Source organism: Furipterus horrens, unplaced genomic scaffold (assembly GCF_987537825.1).
Source record: "Furipterus horrens unplaced genomic scaffold, mFurHor1.1.pri manual_scaffold_3, whole genome shotgun sequence".
NCBI classification, from domain to species: Eukaryota; Metazoa; Chordata; class Mammalia; order Chiroptera; family Furipteridae; genus Furipterus; species Furipterus horrens.
This window is the reverse complement of record NW_028327173.1, coordinates 168,922,115-168,940,899: the sequence shown is the minus strand read 5'-3', so window position 1 is coordinate 168,940,899 and position 18,785 is coordinate 168,922,115. Positions and strand designations below refer to the sequence as shown.

Sequence of the window (18,785 nt, the reverse complement as noted above, 5' to 3'; positions counted from 1 at the left end):
GCCAGGGTGGTAAGGCCTGGAGGGGCTCAGGCAGGAAATGGTGGAGGGGCTCAGGCAGGAAATGGTAGAGGGGCTCAGAATGGGTCCAGTAGGGGTAGAGGCCCCAGGGCAGGGCCACCTCCAGGCGGGTGTCAGGCCAAGAGGGGCTGCTCCTGTTTGCACAGCAGTCTAATCGTGTCCTTGCTGGGGGCCAGGAAATCCACATGCTCTCCGCTCATGAAGGCTGAGGCTGCTTCTGCTGCAAGGGGTGCTGGGAGGATTAAATGACTCAATATGTGCCAACACCTGGACTATAGGAAGTATTTTTAGGATAATGATTGTGTTAAATTTTTTATTGATTAATTTGAGAGAGAGAGCAAGAGAGAGAGAAACATCGATTTGTTGTTCCACTTACTTATGCATTCACTGTGCTCAGACTCAGGATCGAACCCACAACCTTGGCATATTGGGATGATGCTCTAACCAACTGAGATACCTGGCCAGGGCAATTATCGTGTTATTTAGATTCAAGTCACATGATTGAATGCCAACTAAGTGCTGAGGGTAGGAATGCAGGGTGAGCAAGGCAGGAAGGCCCCTGCCTCCCAGGAGCCTATAAGTGGGCAGGGGGCACAGACACATAAACAGCAGACATGGAAGTGCAGGGCTGGAGGAGTAAACCCACGGCACCTAACCTGATCTAGGGGTGGTGGGACCTGGAAGGCTTCCTGGAGGAGTTGATGCTGCCCATAGGAGAGCTGAAGGATGAGTAGAAAGAAATTAATCAGCTAAAAGGGGTAAACTCCCAGCTGAGAGAGCCACAATGAAGGCTCGGTTAAGGCAAGAAGGATGCAGGCTGAGTGAGGTGAAAGGAGCTGCAAGAAGGAGAGGAGTGGGAAGGAGGGGGCACTACAGTGCAGGAAGTTCCAGTGGGGCGCCTGGGCAGCCACGGTAGAAGAAGGAGGTGCTGAGTCTCCAGGGAAGGTGCACTCTAACAGGCAGACCTGGGTGAATGAGTGAAGGAGTGAGGCACCGAAGAGAGGAAGGCAAGGTGGAAAAACGAACTTCACCTTCTATGGCGAATTCTCTCAGGCAGCAGGGAAAGGTCTACACAGACAGATGTCCACATACACTGATCCCCACTCTGATACCCCTACCTTAAGCTAGCAGGTGACAATATGGCACATCAGGCCCAGGAAGGGTCAGGGGGATTGGGTCGTTGCCCCTCTGCCCCGGGAGGGGGCTGACTGGATTCCCCTGGACCCAGGGCCAACTGCCCAGCTGCTGACTCAGGCCCAACTGGCTAGCTCAGCAGTCCTGCCCACCCCACTGAATGGGGCTATTGAAGCTCTTTGTGCAGGGGATTAGGCCACTGACCACACCCCCAACCAGAGCCTTCCACTTGGCTGTGGGCTCTGCTCTCAGGGGGCAGCACAAGCCCGGAGGGTCAGCCTGAGAGCCCTGTGGCTACCAGCTACTACTCTGGGGGTGTCTGGGGCCAGGAACAATCCTAGGTAAGCTGGTGAGGCTGGCATCAGAGAGGGGAATCCCAGTGGGGGGAACTGCCCTGACCCTCAGGACAGGAGGCCCCTGGATGGCAACCCTACTCACGGTCCGGGCTTGGGGCGGAGGTATCTATCCCTCTACACGCCGCAGTGTGTATGTGGGGGTTTTGCTGTGGCTCTGTGGTTCTCCCACCTACCCTGCCAAACTGGAGCATCTCTAAGGCAGAGGTGTTTTCCCATTAGATCGGGGCCTCTCACAGGGTATGGGCTGGGCCTCTCCTATCACACAGGGAGTGGGGTTGGTCTGGAGCCTTCCCCATCAGCCCAGAGCTCTCTGAGCCCAGCATTCATCTCCCTGCCAGCCTCAGCCTCTGCTGGTGGGTCCCAGCAGAACTATGGTCAACTGCCCCCGCAGAACCCACACCTCCTCCAATCCTCTTCCCCTTCTGGCCTTTGCCCCAAGCTGGGGTCCAAACCCTCAGCGCTGGCTGCGTGGGCCTCCCCCTGTCAGATATGCTTTTCCAGGAATGCGGGAGGGCCAGGTGCCATGAAGCCAGTGCCAGCTGTCACCCTTTGGTGGGTGCTACTGCTGATGTCCAGGCAGGGGGCCACCAGGAAGGGGTCCCCAGAAGAAGCTTCCTTTTACTATGGAACCTTCCCACTTGGTATGTCCATTCTTCTGTGGGTCTGTCTGTCAACTTGCCCACCTTGCCAGCTTGCCAACAAGTTTTGTGTTTTAGCTTCCTGACAGGTAGAATATGGAAAATAACTCTATGTAGTTGTTCTAAAAATAAAAGAAGTTCCTAACAGATTTTTTAAGTTATTATACAGATAATGTGATAATAAAGGCTAAGATTTACAAAAAAATGTTTTTAATGCATTATGTCTTCCCCCATATGTCCCACGTACTCCCACCCCTAGAGAGACAGGGGCAGGCTGCGGGGAGGGGGCTTGCCCTGTGGCCTGCGAAGCATAGCCAATAGTCTCAATGCTGGGCAGGGAGTGGGAGGGCCCAGAGGCCAGCTTGGGGTATCTGCTTGCAGGATTCTCCTGGGGGGTGGGCAGTTCCGCCTTCCAGACGGAGGGTGCCTGGGACCAGGATGGGAAAGGGCCCAGCATCTGGGATGCCTTCACGCACAGTGGGAAAGGAAAGGTGCTTGGGGATGAGACAGCAGATGTGGCCTGTAACAGCTACTACAAGGTCCAGGTGAGTGTATGGTGTGTTTGGTTGGGCTGGGGGGAGGGGGTTGTTTGAGCACACAGCTAGCTGAGAGGTGGGCAGTGACATACTGGGGGAGTCCAGGTGACACTGTCAATCCAGTGCTCCACTAAACACTCCCCACTAAAAGAGGCGGGGCCAATGGGGACTGGGGACTGGGGCTGTGTGCAGGATGTGGGAAGATAGACATAGGAGGAAAGGAAAGCAGGGCCCCACATGAGCCAGGGCCTTGGTGGGGTACCCCAGTGATGGGTAGCGGAAGGGCTAATGCCATGGCCCAGGGCCTCTAGGCCACAGTGGCCTGAATCCCTAATGCCTGCGTGGGAATCAGCCCCTGTGAAGGGAGTGGGGCTAGCTCATCCTCAATGCTGCTGCTTAGCACCCACTTTTATCTCTGGATTGACTTTTTGAGGGAATTCATCACCCAGGTTTCTTAGGAATACCCTGATGGCCTTCTCAAAGTGCCCCCATATCCTGCCTTTTATTTGACTCTTGGCATACCCCCAGGAAGAAGCGGGGGCCGGTGGTATTACACCTATTGTATAGATGAGGAAACAGCTGCTTCCTCACCCACTGGGAGTATAAACATAAGTAAGCCTTGGCCTGGCAGCCCCCAATGTGACCCCTACCTGCCCACCACAGGGTCCCAGGTGACCCTTCCCTGCCTCCCACCCTATCTGCCCAGGAGGACATCATTCTGCTAAGGGAACTGCACGTGAACCACTACCGATTCTCCCTGTCTTGGCCCCGGCTCCTACCCACGGGTGTCCGAGGTAAGCTAGGCAGCCCCTCCCTAGCCCAATTGTGGCCCCTTTAGGCCACATTGGCTTTGCGGGGACACCACAGAGTCCTGGGGAGGGAGACCATGGACATGGTTTCTTCTGGCAGCAGCTCTCATAGGCTCTGCAGGTAGCTGGGCTCCCAGGAGTATCTATACTACCCCTCTGAGGCCCAACCGCTGGTGGGCTGAAGTACCTTCAGGCCTATGAATGTCGCATTTCAGAAGGCCAAGGCCATTGTCCTCATCAAGCCCTCTTTTATCTCATTTTCAGGTGACCATGTGAATGAGAAGGGAATCAAATTCTACAGTGACTTCATCGATGCCCTTCTGAAGAACAACATCACTCCCATCGTGACCTTGCACCACTGGGATCTCCCGCAGGTGAGGGCCATGCAGGCTGAGACCCATGGGAGCTTAACTCAGCAGGAGGGAGCCTGCTCTGGAGACCTGGGGTAGCCAAGGTGGGGGCAAAGGTGGGTCTGAACAAAAAGATGGGAAGGAGTGAAGAAGAAATCTCTCTGATTCAGCCGTGGCAGGGAGGTTATGCTGGTTTAATTGATGTTTGTTAATAAGTGATAACTGTGCATTTGGATGTTTTTCCCAAAACATTTGTCCTCAAAACAACAACTCAAACTATAAAGAAAAAACATCTTTTGAGTAAGATCTGATGACATGGTATAGTAACAAGTTTGTTCAGGCTTTTTTTCCCAGTTTGTTTGAGCCAGCACCATATGAGCGCATACATGAGCCCCACCCCCTCCCCAAGGAATTTCCATCAAGTCTCAACAAGTTTAAGGACATCACTGTTAGGCATCACTATTCAAGTGACTTTTTTCATTCATTCAACAAGGCCCACAGAGATCACAGCCTAGCCAGGAGAGGAGCCACGTACTGTACGTAACTCTCTGTGACACAGGACAGTGGGAGGTCAGAGGATAGAGACAAGGCTCCAGGAAGGTGCTGGGAGAAGATGGAATCTCATCAGCTCTTTGAAAGGTTGGGGCATGAGGTGGGAGGAAGGGGTATTTTGCCTAGAGGGGCATGGCAAGGAGGCAGGGAGGGGCATGCAGGTGATTTGGTTAGAGTTTGGGGAGCAGGGGGGAGGGGGGAGGATAGAGATTGGAGGAGTAACTGGGAAGGCCTTGGCTGTGGAGCTAAGGTGACTAGGGCTTGCTCTGTGGGAAGGGGAGCTACCAGAGGCCTCTAAGTTGGGGCTGCAGGCAGAGTAGGCTTTGGGCAGATAAACTGAAAACAACCTCCCAGGTTCTTCCTTGGTTGATTGCCTTCCTTTTAGCATCCCCTCAAACCCGCCAAGGAGAGCTTGGTAGATAATATAAGAAATCATGGGAAAACCTGCAGTCCTGAGCAGACGCCTTTGGGTGGGAGAGAGCCCCCTTTGGAAGGAAGCAGTATCCACTCTCATAACAGAGGCTTCTCTGAGGTTTGACATCTGCACGGCCCTCAAAATCTGAATCAAAGCTTTCGTGCCCAGTATCTTATTCCTTCAGAATCTATATTCAAGATTCTCTCCCCACATTCAGACCTCTTTCCCTTGGCAAATTTTCTTAAATAGTCACTCTGTCAAGTTCCTTTAAAGGATGAGCCTCACACCTTCTCTGCTCCCTGACTTGTTTGTTATCAGGTATGTCACACAGGTCATCCACATTCACACTTAACACAAGTCTTAACCCTCAACACCCTGCATCTTTGCTCCACTCTCCTCTAAACATCTTCGGTAGCTGAACTCACCCATGCTTCTCCCATGCATTTGGACAATCAGCTCCATGTCTTTTCTGAAGACAGACCCTTGGGGCACCTGCTCCTCTCTCCGCTCCTCTGTTCGCAGCTGCTCCAGGTCAAGTATGGTGGGTGGCAGAATGTGAGCATGACCAACTACTTCAGTGATTACGCCAATCTGTGCTTTGAAGCCTTTGGGGACCGGGTGAAGCACTGGGTCACTTTCAGCGATCCTTGGGTAAGCAGGGCCCCTCTCCAGGCGAGAAACCCCACTTCCCAGACTGGAGTGTACCCTGCCACTGCTCATGGGTCCCTTGGTCCCCATTTGCCATCCCTGTAGACAATGGCAGAAAAAGGCTATGAGACGGGCCAACACGCGCCAGGTCTGAAGCTCCACGGAACAGGCCTGTACAAGGCGGCACACCACATCATTAAGGTGAGGCTGGTCCTTCTGAGAGGGAAGTCTGGGTTCAGTGTGGAGGAATGAGTCCAGTGTCAGCTCAGCATGGCTCAGGGTTACAAGCCTGAGTTCAGTCCTCTGCTGCTCCACCTCAGAACCAGCTCATCCCATAACACTTCCACAACATCTGTTTTCCTTCCATGAGGATTATGCAGGAGTGTCCTGCCATCCAGCACTCAGATGGACACTGGCTGAGATGATATATAGTGGCTGCTCTCCAGGGCTTACAATCTAGCCAAGGGATGGAGCATATGCATGTGAAAACTCATCACCTATAGGCCTAAACCGTCTTGTGTGCAATGATGACAGGAAGGGGTAGGAATGACAGTGAACTAGGGGCTAAAATCCTCAATGAATGAGCAGAAGTAACTGGGAGTTGATGAAGGACAGTAGTAAGAAGGTAAGAGTGGCTCCTCGGATAGCATGGACTTCAAAAGATCTAGAGTTTTTGGAGGAGGAAGGAAAATGGTTTAGAAGCAGCAATGAAGAGCATCCTAAAGTGTGTGGGACGTGGGGAAAAAACGGCCTCTGCTGCAAAGGGCTGCTGGTCTTACAGGATGACGAAGCTCAGTTAGGGTGCGAAGTGAAAAGGACATTAAGAAAAGATGCTGAAGGGGCCTCACCATGGTTACAGGGCTCCCGGAAAGGCTTGAGAAGAAAGAGAATTGGGTCACATTACGGGACATGTATGTGGCTACAGGTGAGGATGGTTAGGGAAAAGGGATGTGAAGCGTGACAGGAGGCTCCAATGGACTCTGGGCAGGTGGACACCATAACCAAGCAGGAAGGCAAGGGGCCATTGGGTGACATACAAGACCCTCATTCATGTTGGAGAGAGAACTTCTTTCAACATTTGGCTTATGATTTCTTAAGCTGAATATTTAAAGGGCAGAGCTCTGAAGACATCAGTAGGTCACTGGTAGAGAATATGGAGAGAAGGTAGGTTGGCACATTTTGAATCCCATTTCTCAAGACTGTTCCAGATGCATGGTATTTTCCTAGCTTCCTGAGCTCATCAGGGGGAAAGTACTGCCTCATTCCTCCAAGGACAACCAGGAACATGAGAAGGATCTTCAGCAAAAATCTTAGAAATACTAACACAAAGTGGTGGTTTATGTGTTTATGCCAGATTTAGACCTAGTTTCCTCTATTGTACAAAGAAAATAAGTGCCTCTGGAGGTCAGAGGATGGAGACTATGGATTGGGATAATCAAGGCTAGACTCATGAAAATGAAAGGACACCAAATGGATCTCAAGAGTTAGGAAAGAAAGGCCACCTCGGTCTGAAAGGCAGGAGAAAAACAGGCAGGGCAGGCACCTCTGATGAATTCCTTCCTCTTTTAGGCCCATGCCCAAGCCTGGCATTCCTATAACAACACATGGCGCAGCAAGCAGCAAGGTGAGCGTCACTACTCTGTGTGTGCTGAGAACAGACAAGTGCCCGGAGGAGTGATCTTATTCCTGCCACCCCTTTTCTTTCTTTTCCTTTAGGGCTGGTGGGTATTTCATTAAACTGCAACTGGGGGGAACCACTGGACATTAGTAATCCCAAGGACATAGAAGCTGCTGAGAGATACCTACAATTCTGCCTGGGCTGGTTTGCCAACCCCATTTATGCTGGCGACTACCCCCAAGTCATGAAGGAGCGTATTGGTGAGCCAAGACCCATTTTTAAACTCCAGATACCAGAGCCACAGTATTGAACTCATGTGAAGTGACCAAAAGGCAGGGAGTAGAAGACACTGGACTTGGGTGAGGCACTGAAGGGATAACCTGGCCCCCAAGAATGGAGAACTGATTGTTTGAATTAGGGGTATGGAGGGGGCGTTGACGGGGAGGAACACCCAAACAAATCCCAACAAGTTTAGCACCCAGGAGAACAATTTAGTAATTCTTGGCTGCTCTCTTTTCTGTTCTGCTGTCCTGTCTTTTCCTCCTCATTCGACTCCAGTTTAAGTGCCATGTAACAGAAAACTCTGACTAAAGTCACTTGGAAAATAGGGAATTTATTATCTCACTTGAGTCCAGAAAAGGATGGTCCAGGGCTAGGTTCATATTCCAGCCCTCAGGGGTGTCCTTGAGGACTCAGGTTCATTCCATCTTTCCACTCTGGCACCTCAACTTCTATGGCAACAAGATGGCTGCGGCAGCTCCACGCATCACATCTTTACACATCAACACCCAGGGGCAGAGAAAAGGAAATAGCTCTGTCATATCTGTTTTAAACAACAAGGAGGATCTTTCCAGGAAAACAGCTTCCACCCAAAGCTGCTTTCCCTTCATGCCTCAAGGGACAGAACCATATGCCTGGAGTGCCCTAGACCACCAGAACTAGGACCTCAGAGGCCAGGGAGGATCCAGGTCTCCCATAAGGATATAGCCCCTTGGAAGAAGGCAAGGAAGACAGGCATGGGACTACTGGGCAGGCAACCAGCAGGGTCTGGCCATAGGAATCTAAATGTATTATCTCTGTGTGATTTAGAGGTATCAGCCCACACCCCACTAAAAAAAAGAGACAAGGATGGCGTTGAAATATGTTACAGTCTCACACAACAAGGCTATCCTAGATGTTTGAGAACTAGCAACATATCAAAACTTCCTTTCTAAAGCACCATTTAACAGACTTACCTGGTTCTAACTCTGCCACTAACCAGTGAGTGACCGCACAAGGTGCTTCACCCCTTTGGGTGTCAGTTTTATCATCTGAAAATGAAGGATTAGACAAAATCTCTACAAAATCTTTTGACAATAACCAATTCTGTGACACATTTATACACATACACTCAAAATCTCAGGAATGACTTCCTCAAGAAGCACAAGGAAGAAGCCCTCGTGACCAGACAGACAGTGCTCGTGTTCCTGCAGGCACGTCTCATCACTCACGTGGTGCGGTGCGTTCACTCCCTTGAGACCTCTGAGGCCATTTTAGGAGCCACACAGGATTGCACTAAAAGCTGAACTGACTAGTTGTCATAGAGCACTTCTTGGCTTAAGGCCAATCATTCCAGACAACTCTGTGATAACTCAGTGGAAACTGAGCTGATTTTTCCTTTGTACAATGTGGAAAGATCCTCTGACCAGTTTATATTTTCTTTAGTTGTGAAAGCATCTGCTTGAAATCTTGTTCACAAATTACTTCCAGGCATCTCAAGCACCCTTTTATTCATAATAAATATGAATGAAAGTAATTCTAGACCAGTGCTGACCAATAGAACTTTTGGTGATGATGGAAATGTTATGAATAATGTATATATATGCAGATGTGAGATATACAGATACACATTATAGACATATAACATATATCTGTTCTATTCAATGACAGCCTGTAGCCATTTCTCTATTAAAATTAAAAATTCAATGTGATTGAATTAAAGATACAGTCACAGTAGCCATATTCAAAAAGCCACATGTGGTGAGGGGCTATTGTATTCAGACAGTATAGTGGCAATACTTGTGGTTTTTCTCAAGTTACTAAATTTAACTCCTCCTGGCTGGTTTGGCTCAGTGGATTGAGCGTCGGCCTGCGAGCTAAGTGTCGCTGGTTCGATCTTCCAGTCAGGGCACACCAGAGAAGGAAAACTCTGACTCCAAAAAACCTCCGCTGCCTTGCGGCATACCTCTTCAGGGGAAAGGATAAGGAGAAGGGAAACTCTGACTCCAAACCTCCGCTGCCTTGCGGCATACCTCCTCAGGGGAAAAGCTAAGGGAGTAAACCCCGACAGAAAATCTGGAGCCGGAGTCCCTAAGGCGGTTTGACGTTGTAGTCAACATCGGCAACTCCTGCGGCGCACCTGAAGCCAAGCTGTATTGACTCTGTCTTTCCCTTGGATCCTTCAGCTGCGAAGAGAGGGGGGGTCTGCTGCATGGGCAACAGCTGGCCCTCCATATCACCCTGCCCAGGCTTTGTAGCTTCACTGGAGAGGACACTCCAGCGTCATCGCAAGATGTCGACTCAACATGGGAGGAGACAGATACCGGTTATAAGCTCATCCGATTGGCGAAGGAAACGAGCGCCAGGGGTCTCCTCTGACGGTGGGAGAGGTCATCGCACCTCACTGGACAGCTACCGCCCGCCTCAAGCTGGGCAGCCCCCAGCCAATTAGGTGCCGTCTCACCATGGCTCGCCTGCCCCACTGGGTGCATGAGGATCAGAGAGGCGTCTCTTGAAAAGTGGGCCACAAAACACTCACACCAGGCAATTCCAAGCAAACAACAAGAAAGAAGCCTCCAGCTCTTCGCCTCACTAGCTGGAACATCAGGACCATGTGTCCCGGACTTACTGCAGACCTTCCGTGGATCAATGATGCCAGGAAAACCGCCGTCATCGACAGGGAACTGGCACGACTAAACATCGACATTGCGGCTCTACAGGAGACCCGGTTGGCCGACAACGGAACTATCAGAGAAACCAACTACACCTTCTACTGGCAAGGGAAGTCTCCGGACCAACCAAGACAGCACGGTGTTGGGTTCGCTGTGAAGAACACGCTTGTTAACTCCATAGAGCCACCCACAGGAGGCACACAGAGATTACTTACCCTCCGATTGTCAACAACTTTCGGCCCAGTCAGCATTCTTAGCGCGTACGCCCCAACCCTCTGCGCCACCACCGAAGAGAAAGAACAGTTCTACCATGCACTGGACGAAGCGTTATCCAAGATCCCCAGAAGTAACGCTCTTTATCTCCTTGGAGACTTCAACGCAAGAGTAGGAACCGACCACATGGCCTGGCCCACCTGCCTCGGAAACTTTGGGAGAGGAAAGATCAATGAGAATGGTCAGCGACTGCTTGAGCTTTCGTGTCACCACGGCCTGTGCGTGACAAACACATTCTTCAAGTGCAAAGAGATCCACCAGGTGTCATGGAGGCACCCCCGCTCCCGCCACTGGCACCAGCTTGACCTCGTCATCACCAGAAGAACGGATATTGGCAGCACCCTCCTCACCCGCAGCTACCACAGTGCAGACTGCGACACGGACCATGCCCTCGTGGTAAGCAAGGTGCGCATAATGCCGAAGAGGTTGCACCACTCCAAGATGAAGGGTCGCCCACGCATCAACACCAGTTGTGCCAGCAACCCAGTTAAGACCCAGCAATTCATCAACAGGATGGAAGATGCACTCAGCGAGGGAATGGCGGCAGATGACATTATCGAATCCAATTGGTCACGTCTCCGCGACGCCATATACAACTCCGCCATTATTGCTTACGGGAAGAAAGAGCGGAAGAACGCTGACTGGTACGAGGCTCACTGGGAAGAAATGGAACCCATGATCGAGGCTAAGAGGAAGGCCCTACTGGCTTACAAGGCCACGCCCCCTCCCAGTACACTTCAAGCTCTACGGGCTGCCAGGAACAAAGTCCAGAAGACCGCCCGCCACTGTCCCAACACCTATTGGCTAAACCTGTGCAGAAGCATCCAGGAAGCCGCCGATATAGGCAACGCACGAGGAATGTATGAGGGTATCAAGAAGGCAACAGGCCCAATCCCCTCCAAGATCGCCCCCCTTAAGTCCAAGACAGGTGAGGTCATCACTGACCAGGAACAGCAAATGCGGCGGTGGACTGAGCACTACCTCGAGCTGTACGCGACGAGGAACACCGTAACAGACACTGCTCTTAACGCCATCCCAGACCTACCAGTCATGGAGGAGCTAGACACCCCACCTACTGCGGCAGAGCTCGGCAAAGCCATCGACCGCCTCGCTTGCGGGAAAGCACCAGGAAGCGACGGAATCCCTCCAGAAATCCTAAAGAGCGGGAAACCAGTCCTGCTACAGCCGCTCCACCATCTACTCTGTCTCTGCTGGAAGGAGGGTTACATCCCCCAGGATATGAGAGACGCCAACATTATCACCATGTACAAGAACAAAGGAGACCGCAGCGACTGCAACAACTACCGGGGCATCTCTCTCCTCAGCGTCGTCGGCAAAGTATTCGCCCGGGTCGCTCTTGCCCGCCTGCAGACCCTTGCTTCCCGCGTCTACCCAGAGTCCCAGTGTGGCTTCAGAGCTGGCCGATCAACAGTGGACATGATCTTCTCCCTACGCCAGCTGCAGGAGAAGTATCACGAGCAGCATAAACCACTCTACCTCGCCTTTATCGACCTCACGAAGGCGTTTGATCTGGTCAGTCGAAGCGGACTCTTCAGCTTGCTACAGAAGACTGGCTGTCCACCACATCTGCTTGCTGTGGTCATGTCCTTTCACGACAACATGCACAGCACGGTGTCCTACAACGGCGCAACCTCTGAGGCCTTCCCAGTCAGCAGCGGAGTAAAGCAGGGCTGCGTCCTCGCGCCTACGCTGTTCGGAATCTTCTTCTCCATGCTCCTCCAATACGCCTTTAAGGACTGCAGCGAGGGTGTCTTCATTCACACCAGATCCGATGGCAAGCTCTACAACCTGGCCCGTCTACGAGCCAAGACCAAAGTCAAAGAGGTGCTCATCCGTGAGATGCTCTTCGCCGACGACGCAGCTTTGACATCACACTCCGAAGAGGGACTCCAGCAGCTAGTCACTTGCCTTTCCCACGCATGCAAGGAGTTCGGACTAGCCATCAGCCTGACGAAGACAAACGTTATGGCTCAAGGCACGGGGACTCCCCCATGCATCACCATCGACGGATACACCCTGGAGGTTGTCAACGACTTCACTTACCTCGGGTCCACCATCTCGAGCTCTCTGTCAGTTGACTTGGAGGTCAACCGGAGAATCGCCAGGGCAGCCACAGTTATGGCCAAACTGAACCGGCGAGTGTGGAACAATTCCAGCCTCACTGAGAAAACCAGACTGCACATCTACCAAGCCTGCGTACTCAGCACTCTCCTCTATGGCAGCGAGACGTGGACCACCTACGCAAGGCACGAAAGGAAACTCAACAGCTTCCACATGAGGTGCCTGCGACGCGTCCTGCATGTCGCCTGGCAGGATAAGGTCCCCAATACCGAGGTGCTGAAGCGAGCCAACATGAGCAGTTTGCATGCAGTTCTTAGTGAGAGACCCCTCAGGTGGCTCGGCCATGTCAAAAGAATGGATGCAGGCCGTATTCCCAAAGACCTCCTCTACGGCGAGCTAGCAGAAGGCCAGAGGATGACAGGGCGCCCAAAACTGCGGTTCAAAGACATCTGCAAAAAGGATATGACACAATGCTCCATCAATCTCAACACATGGGAAGTTCAAGCAGACGACCGCCTAACCTGGAGGCTCGCAGTCAGGCAAGGTACGTCACGCGCAGAGGCTGCGCGCAACGAGGAGGCGGTCCAGAAAAGATCGAGGCGGAAGCAGCGTCAACAGCAGCAACAACGGCCATCTGCCTTCACCTGTAACAAGTGCGGCAGGGATTGTCACTCCCGAGTCGGACTGCACAGCCATTCTCGGCGGTGCAGATAGACTCTCAGGAAGCTACGCCATCGTCTCTCGAGACGGACGGCTGCCGATGACTAAATTTAACTGAAAGTAATAACATGCTAATAGTTTAAAAGTATTTAATAATACAAACTTTTCATTTATTTAAATCAATAGTCTCTGTGGAAATATTTCTTTTTAAAGACTTCATTTATTTATTTTTAGAGGGGAAAGGAGGGAGAACGAGAGGGAAACATCAATTGGTTGCCTCTCGCATGCCCCAAACTGGGAACCTGGCCTGCAACCCAGGCACGTGCCCTGATCAGGAATCGAATCAGCAACCCTTTGGTTCGCAGGCTGGCACTCAATCCACTCAGCCAGGGCGAAACATTTTTATGGTTATATTTTATAATCAATGCATAAAAATGTTACTTTTATTTATTCATTTAAAACTTTTTGCGTAGATTATACAAGGACAAGCAAGTTTCAAATATTTTAAAGTACAAGAAAGTACAAAGTAAAAAGTCAATCTTCTGTCCTTCCCCCTCCGCACTGCTCTCATCCTCCCCAGGAGGATGCACACTTCTGGGCCTGGATTGTGCATGTCAGCAAAAGCACTGCTGCCAGGTGGTACTTGTTATCATACTTATTATAGGCAACGCTCTGCATCTTTGTTTCACTTAAACATGTATCTGGCTGTTCTTTCCATGCTGGTACACAACGTACTGCCTTGTTCATTCTAATGGCTGCAGTGTTGTATACTGATGGATATCCCACCATTTATTTAATCAGTCTCTTCTGATAGACATCTAATCTTTTGCTACTCAATCTGCGATGAAGATCCTTGTACATATATCCTTTTACATGTGTGAGTAAAATGTGGGATAAACAGATTTGTAATTGATCAGTGAAAGTACATATATTTTTACAATTTTGAAAGCTAGGACAAAATTTCTCAACACAGAAGTGTACCAACGAACTTACCCTACAACAATGCATGAGCATGACCATATGTCCCCCACGCCGCACTGGCCTTTCAGTTCCCTTCTTGGGACAACCAAAATTACCAGTTTTTGAATGAATAATATAGGAATCCAACTCTACTATTTTACAGATGGCTACATGCTGGTCTACATACCACTTACTGAATAACCTATGAAAGTATTATTTTAAGCAATATAAACTTTTAAATTTTTGGATAGTATTCAAATGTCAAAATTCCAGTTTGAAAAGCTAATGTTACATTTTCCATACAAATAAATCCCAAAGCCCAGGATTTGGATGACGGGTTTTATGTCAACATGTCAGTATCATCCTAGTACATAAAATGATTGTGAGAAGGTAAAACTGATAAATTCTGTTTTTCTCTCTCAATAGGAAGAAAGAGTGCAGAGCAAGGCCTGGATATGTCAAGGTTACCAGTGTTTTCACTCCAGGAAAAGAACTACATTAAAGGCACATCTGATTTCTTAGGATTAGGTCATTTTACAACTCAGTACATCACAGAAAGGAACTACCCCTCTCGTCAGGGGCCCAGCTACCAGAACGATCGTGACTTAGTAGAACTGGTTGACCCAAACTGGCCTGATATGGGGTCTCAGTGGCTATATTCTGTGCCATGGGGATTTAGGAGGCTCCTCAACTTTGCTAAGGTGATCACTACATTAAGCTATTTAAAAGTCATTTTTGACCTGAATTCATGGTCTTAGAGCTTAAGCACAGGTGCTTACATTTAAAGTTAACAAAATAAAATAAATCCAGTTACTCATATTTCAGAGGCTAATAGATATAGACCTTAGAGACTAATGCCTACTATAAATAGCCATTTCAATGTATATAACTGTAGCTAAAAGTCCTATCCCACACTTAAGTTATTTTGCTGCCCGTCTCACCTGAAACAGAATATGTGGAAAAGAACAAGACCTGAATACATTTTCCCTGCAATGATGCTGATTTATCGAGAAATGTATTCTTTCATACAAACTTGCCTCCTGCTTGCATTCATCTCTAAACACGTGAACTGGCATTTACTAAACACATGTGGTTAAAATATGGCAGGCTTGAACATGTGTGTCTATACATACCTCAGACTCAGAAACCCACCTATATGTCAGATTTTTAAAGATGTTCGTTACTATGACTCACTTTCAGACTCAATATGGTGATCCTCCCATATATGTGATGGAAAATGGAGCATCTCAAAAATTACACTGTACTCAATTATGTGACAAGTGGAGGATTCAATACCTTAAAGGATATATAAATGAAATGCTAAAAGGTGAGATACAAACCACGATGGTCTTTATACACGGGATTGACTAAAACTTGTTTCTAAATGAAAACATTTAAGATTATCTTCCCAATATAATTTTTCCAATTAAATATGAAACAAAATGTCTTTGCAGCTATAAAAGATGGTGCTAACATAAAAGGGTATACTTCCTGGTCTCTGTTGGATAAGTTTGAATGGGAGAAAGGATACTCAGATAGATATGGATTCTACTACGTTGAATTTAACAACAGAAATAAACCACGGTATCCAAAGGCTTCAGTTCAATATTATAAGAAGATTATCACTGCCAATGGCTTTCCCAATCCAAGAGAGGTAGGACTAATCATCCCTGTTACTCATTCTAGATTTTAGAAGAGCTAGGCAGGTGGGGTGCAGAGATTGGCAAGTGCCTCTCTCCTTTCCTCCACGAAAGAGAACGGGGGTATGTGGGAGCATGGCCCTTTTGTCTCCTACCCTAACTCGTACAAACTCTTTGCTCATTTGCTTAAAACAGGGTAAGCACATTTTAAAATTCAACCCTAACATGCAGAATACTAAGGGCAGACTACAGTAATGCAGGAGTCCTGTTTGTTCAGGTTATATTAGTCAATAAAGAGCTTAAATGAAATGTTATTCTAAATATTATATCTTTTCTAAATATATCTTTTTATTGATTGATTTTACAGAAAGAGAAAACATCAATTTGTTGTTCCACTCACTTATGCACTCATTCATTGATTCTTGTATGTGCTCTGACCAGGGATTGAGCCCGCAACCTTGGCATATCATGACGATGTTCTAACCAACCAAGCTGCCTGGCCAGAGCTAAGTGTTGTATCTTTAAAGTAAACAAATATTACCAGTTCTTGCCCTGGCTGGTGTGATGTGGTTTAGTGGACTGAGTGCCGGCCTGTAAACTGAAAGGTCACTGGTTCGATTCCCAGTCAGGGCACATGCCTGGGTTGCAGACCAGGTCCCCAGTTGGGGGTGTGTGAGAGGCAATCAATAGATGTATCTCTAGCACATCAAATGTTTCTCTCCCTCTCCTTCTCCTTCCCTTCCCCTCTCTACAAAAAATAAACAAAATCTTTAAAAAAGATTTACCTAATATATAAAAAAAACATATTGCCAATTCTTCAATAACATACAATTTTTTCTATTAGCTCTCTATGTTGCTGTACCTAATGACAGGGAATAGAGAAGTTGTAATCTAAAATGTCTTAATAAAAATAATTAAAAAATATAAATGTTATTTACCAACATTCTTTTAGGGTGACGCCAGTGAGACTATACATGGAAGCTATCAGGCATTCACTAGGTTATAAGCTCCTCAAGAATAAAGATCATTTTCTTTTTTACCCCCTCACAATGATGCAAATAGGTGTTCAATAAATGTTAACTAATTTAATCTACTAGCAGATTAAAAACAAGATTAATCACCAAGTGGCTTTTTATTAGGTGGAAAGTTGGTACTTTAAAGCTTTGGAAACTTGCTCTATGAACAACCAGATGCTTGCTGCAGGTGAGTATATTTTAATACTCCTCTTTGATAATTGAACCACCTAATTATATAGATAATGACATTATCAAAATCTCACAATGTGGACTGACCCTAAGTCAATCTTCCAAAACCACATGATTAAAAATGTTTTTTTTTCTTTATTTTGAAGCAATTTCAAATGTCTATTTTATAAGCACTGAAAATAATACTTTAAAAACCTACCAGAAAGAGAAATATTTTATCTACTCTATTCTTATTCTTCCTGAATCATACTGTAAACTTATAAATCTCCTATTTTGTTATAGTAGGCTTGTGTAAGGAGGGAAAAATTCAACCATTATACCATATGAAATAAAGAAAAGTTAAAAAACACTAGAGATAATTACATTCACTCATTCAGCAAGTGATTGTTAGCATGCACCTTTGGTAGGGGGATGTTCTAAGCACTTGGGAAATAGTAATAAACAAAACAAGGTCGCCGACTTCATAGAAGGCATCATTTCTGATGCAATGAGATCTAAAAAGCTCAGAGATGTAGAATAACAAAGATGCAACTATACATCAAGAAATGCCAACGCACATCATGTGTTTCTTTGCATTTTATCTTTATATCTCTAAGGGCAATCAGAGAAATATACTTCCTATTTTAACAAACACATCTTTAATAGGGTATCAGAGGTGGAAAGTGCTAAACCAAACCCTACCAATTCAGCTATTTTATAGGCCAGTATATCTAGCCCTCTTCCCATATCTATCTAAATAACCAGGTAATATTAAGGATATATATTTCATTAAACTAAAATAACTTCTATCATGTACAGACATGATGGAGAATTTATTGTTGAGCCTATGAACTCAGAGCAGGGCCTGTGCCTTCTTTACTTTGGTAACCACAGTCCCTGGCACAAAACCTAAAGGCAGGTGTTGAATCAATGTTCATTACTATATTCATGTACATGAAATATGCTTAACACTTAACTCTTCAGGACTATTACTTAACTATGCAAGAATGACCACACAAAACTTCAATATAGAAACTCCTATACATCTTAAGATACACAATAACACCTTTGAAAGGTTAGAAATGTTTCCCAAGGGTTTTTCCTTCACAAATCCCCACAGTGAAAATTAGAAAAACCATGGGATATAGCTGCTAATATTCTGAGATTAATTATGATAAGCACGAGTATTAATACACATTTAGAATTTATTCCAGTACCCATGGGAGAACCAAATTTAGGCATTCTTTATCCTATACTTTCTGAAATATTTTCCAAAGCCCTCACATAATTTTTTATAACATTTAATTCTTTTCTAGCAAATGAGAATAATTAGAAAGTATGATGCCATTTTCCAAGTTTTTCCAATACAGGTAAAGCTTTCAGGATGAAATTATATTTGCTACAATGATCACATTCCCATAGATGGTGGTGTTCTCTCTCCCACTTCAGAACCTTTACTAAGTCATATGCAGATGGCGACAGAGATCGTGGTACCTACAGTCTGCACCCTCTGTGTATTAATTGCTGCAGTTCTCCTAATGCTTCTCCTGCAGAGCGAGGGCTGAGACAGGGTTACTCCGTTTTGCAGCTTCATCTTTCAAAGAGAACCTTCCGATCTTCATCCATTTTCTGCTTTAAAGACTTACATACATTTCTGTTTCAGGCTCTGTAATAATTTTTTTTTTCTTTTTTGGGCTTATGCTGGGATTTAAGAATTAGAAAATAAAAATAAGCATTTAATAAATAAAATAAAAATCACCCATCATCTTACTCAGTTAATATTTTGCTGTATATTATGCACCTATTTTCACTTTGCAAAAAGAAATCAAACTGTTTTATAACTTGTTTTTTCATTTTTAAATCTGTCCAGAAACATAACTTTAATGTAGAAATGAATGCCATCTCAGCACTGTCCTACACATGATGGACACAGTCAATCATCTAGAGACAAGTCATTTCAGTGTGTAGATCCTTTAAAGCAA

At 47.0% G+C, this 18,785-nt stretch overlaps 2 protein-coding genes across 3 annotated transcripts in view; one reads left to right on the top strand and one right to left on the bottom strand.

The window, feature by feature from the left end:
• The first annotated feature begins 2,031 nt into the window (after positions 1–2,031).
• LCTL (lactase like) lies at positions 2,032–18,472 on the top strand. Its single transcript, XM_090270808.1, has 13 exons — positions 2,032–2,149; positions 2,528–2,691; positions 3,389–3,476; positions 3,756–3,865; positions 5,331–5,459; positions 5,562–5,657; positions 7,026–7,080; positions 7,173–7,334; positions 14,406–14,680; positions 15,180–15,306; positions 15,434–15,633; positions 16,759–16,822; positions 18,253–18,472. Exons 1-13 carry the CDS (start codon positions 2,032–2,034, stop codon positions 18,366–18,368), a joined length of 1,704 nt encoding a protein of 567 aa, XP_090126934.1. The 3' UTR covers positions 18,369–18,472.
• Positions 17,386–18,785, bottom strand: part of ZWILCH (zwilch kinetochore protein) — a 38,941-nt gene continuing 37,541 nt past the window's right edge. For both annotated transcript variants that reach the window (XM_090270806.1, XM_090270807.1), the window contains one exon: positions 17,386–18,504. The gene's annotated coding sequence lies outside the window, so the exon portion shown is untranslated. The remainder of the gene's footprint in view (positions 18,505–18,785) is intronic.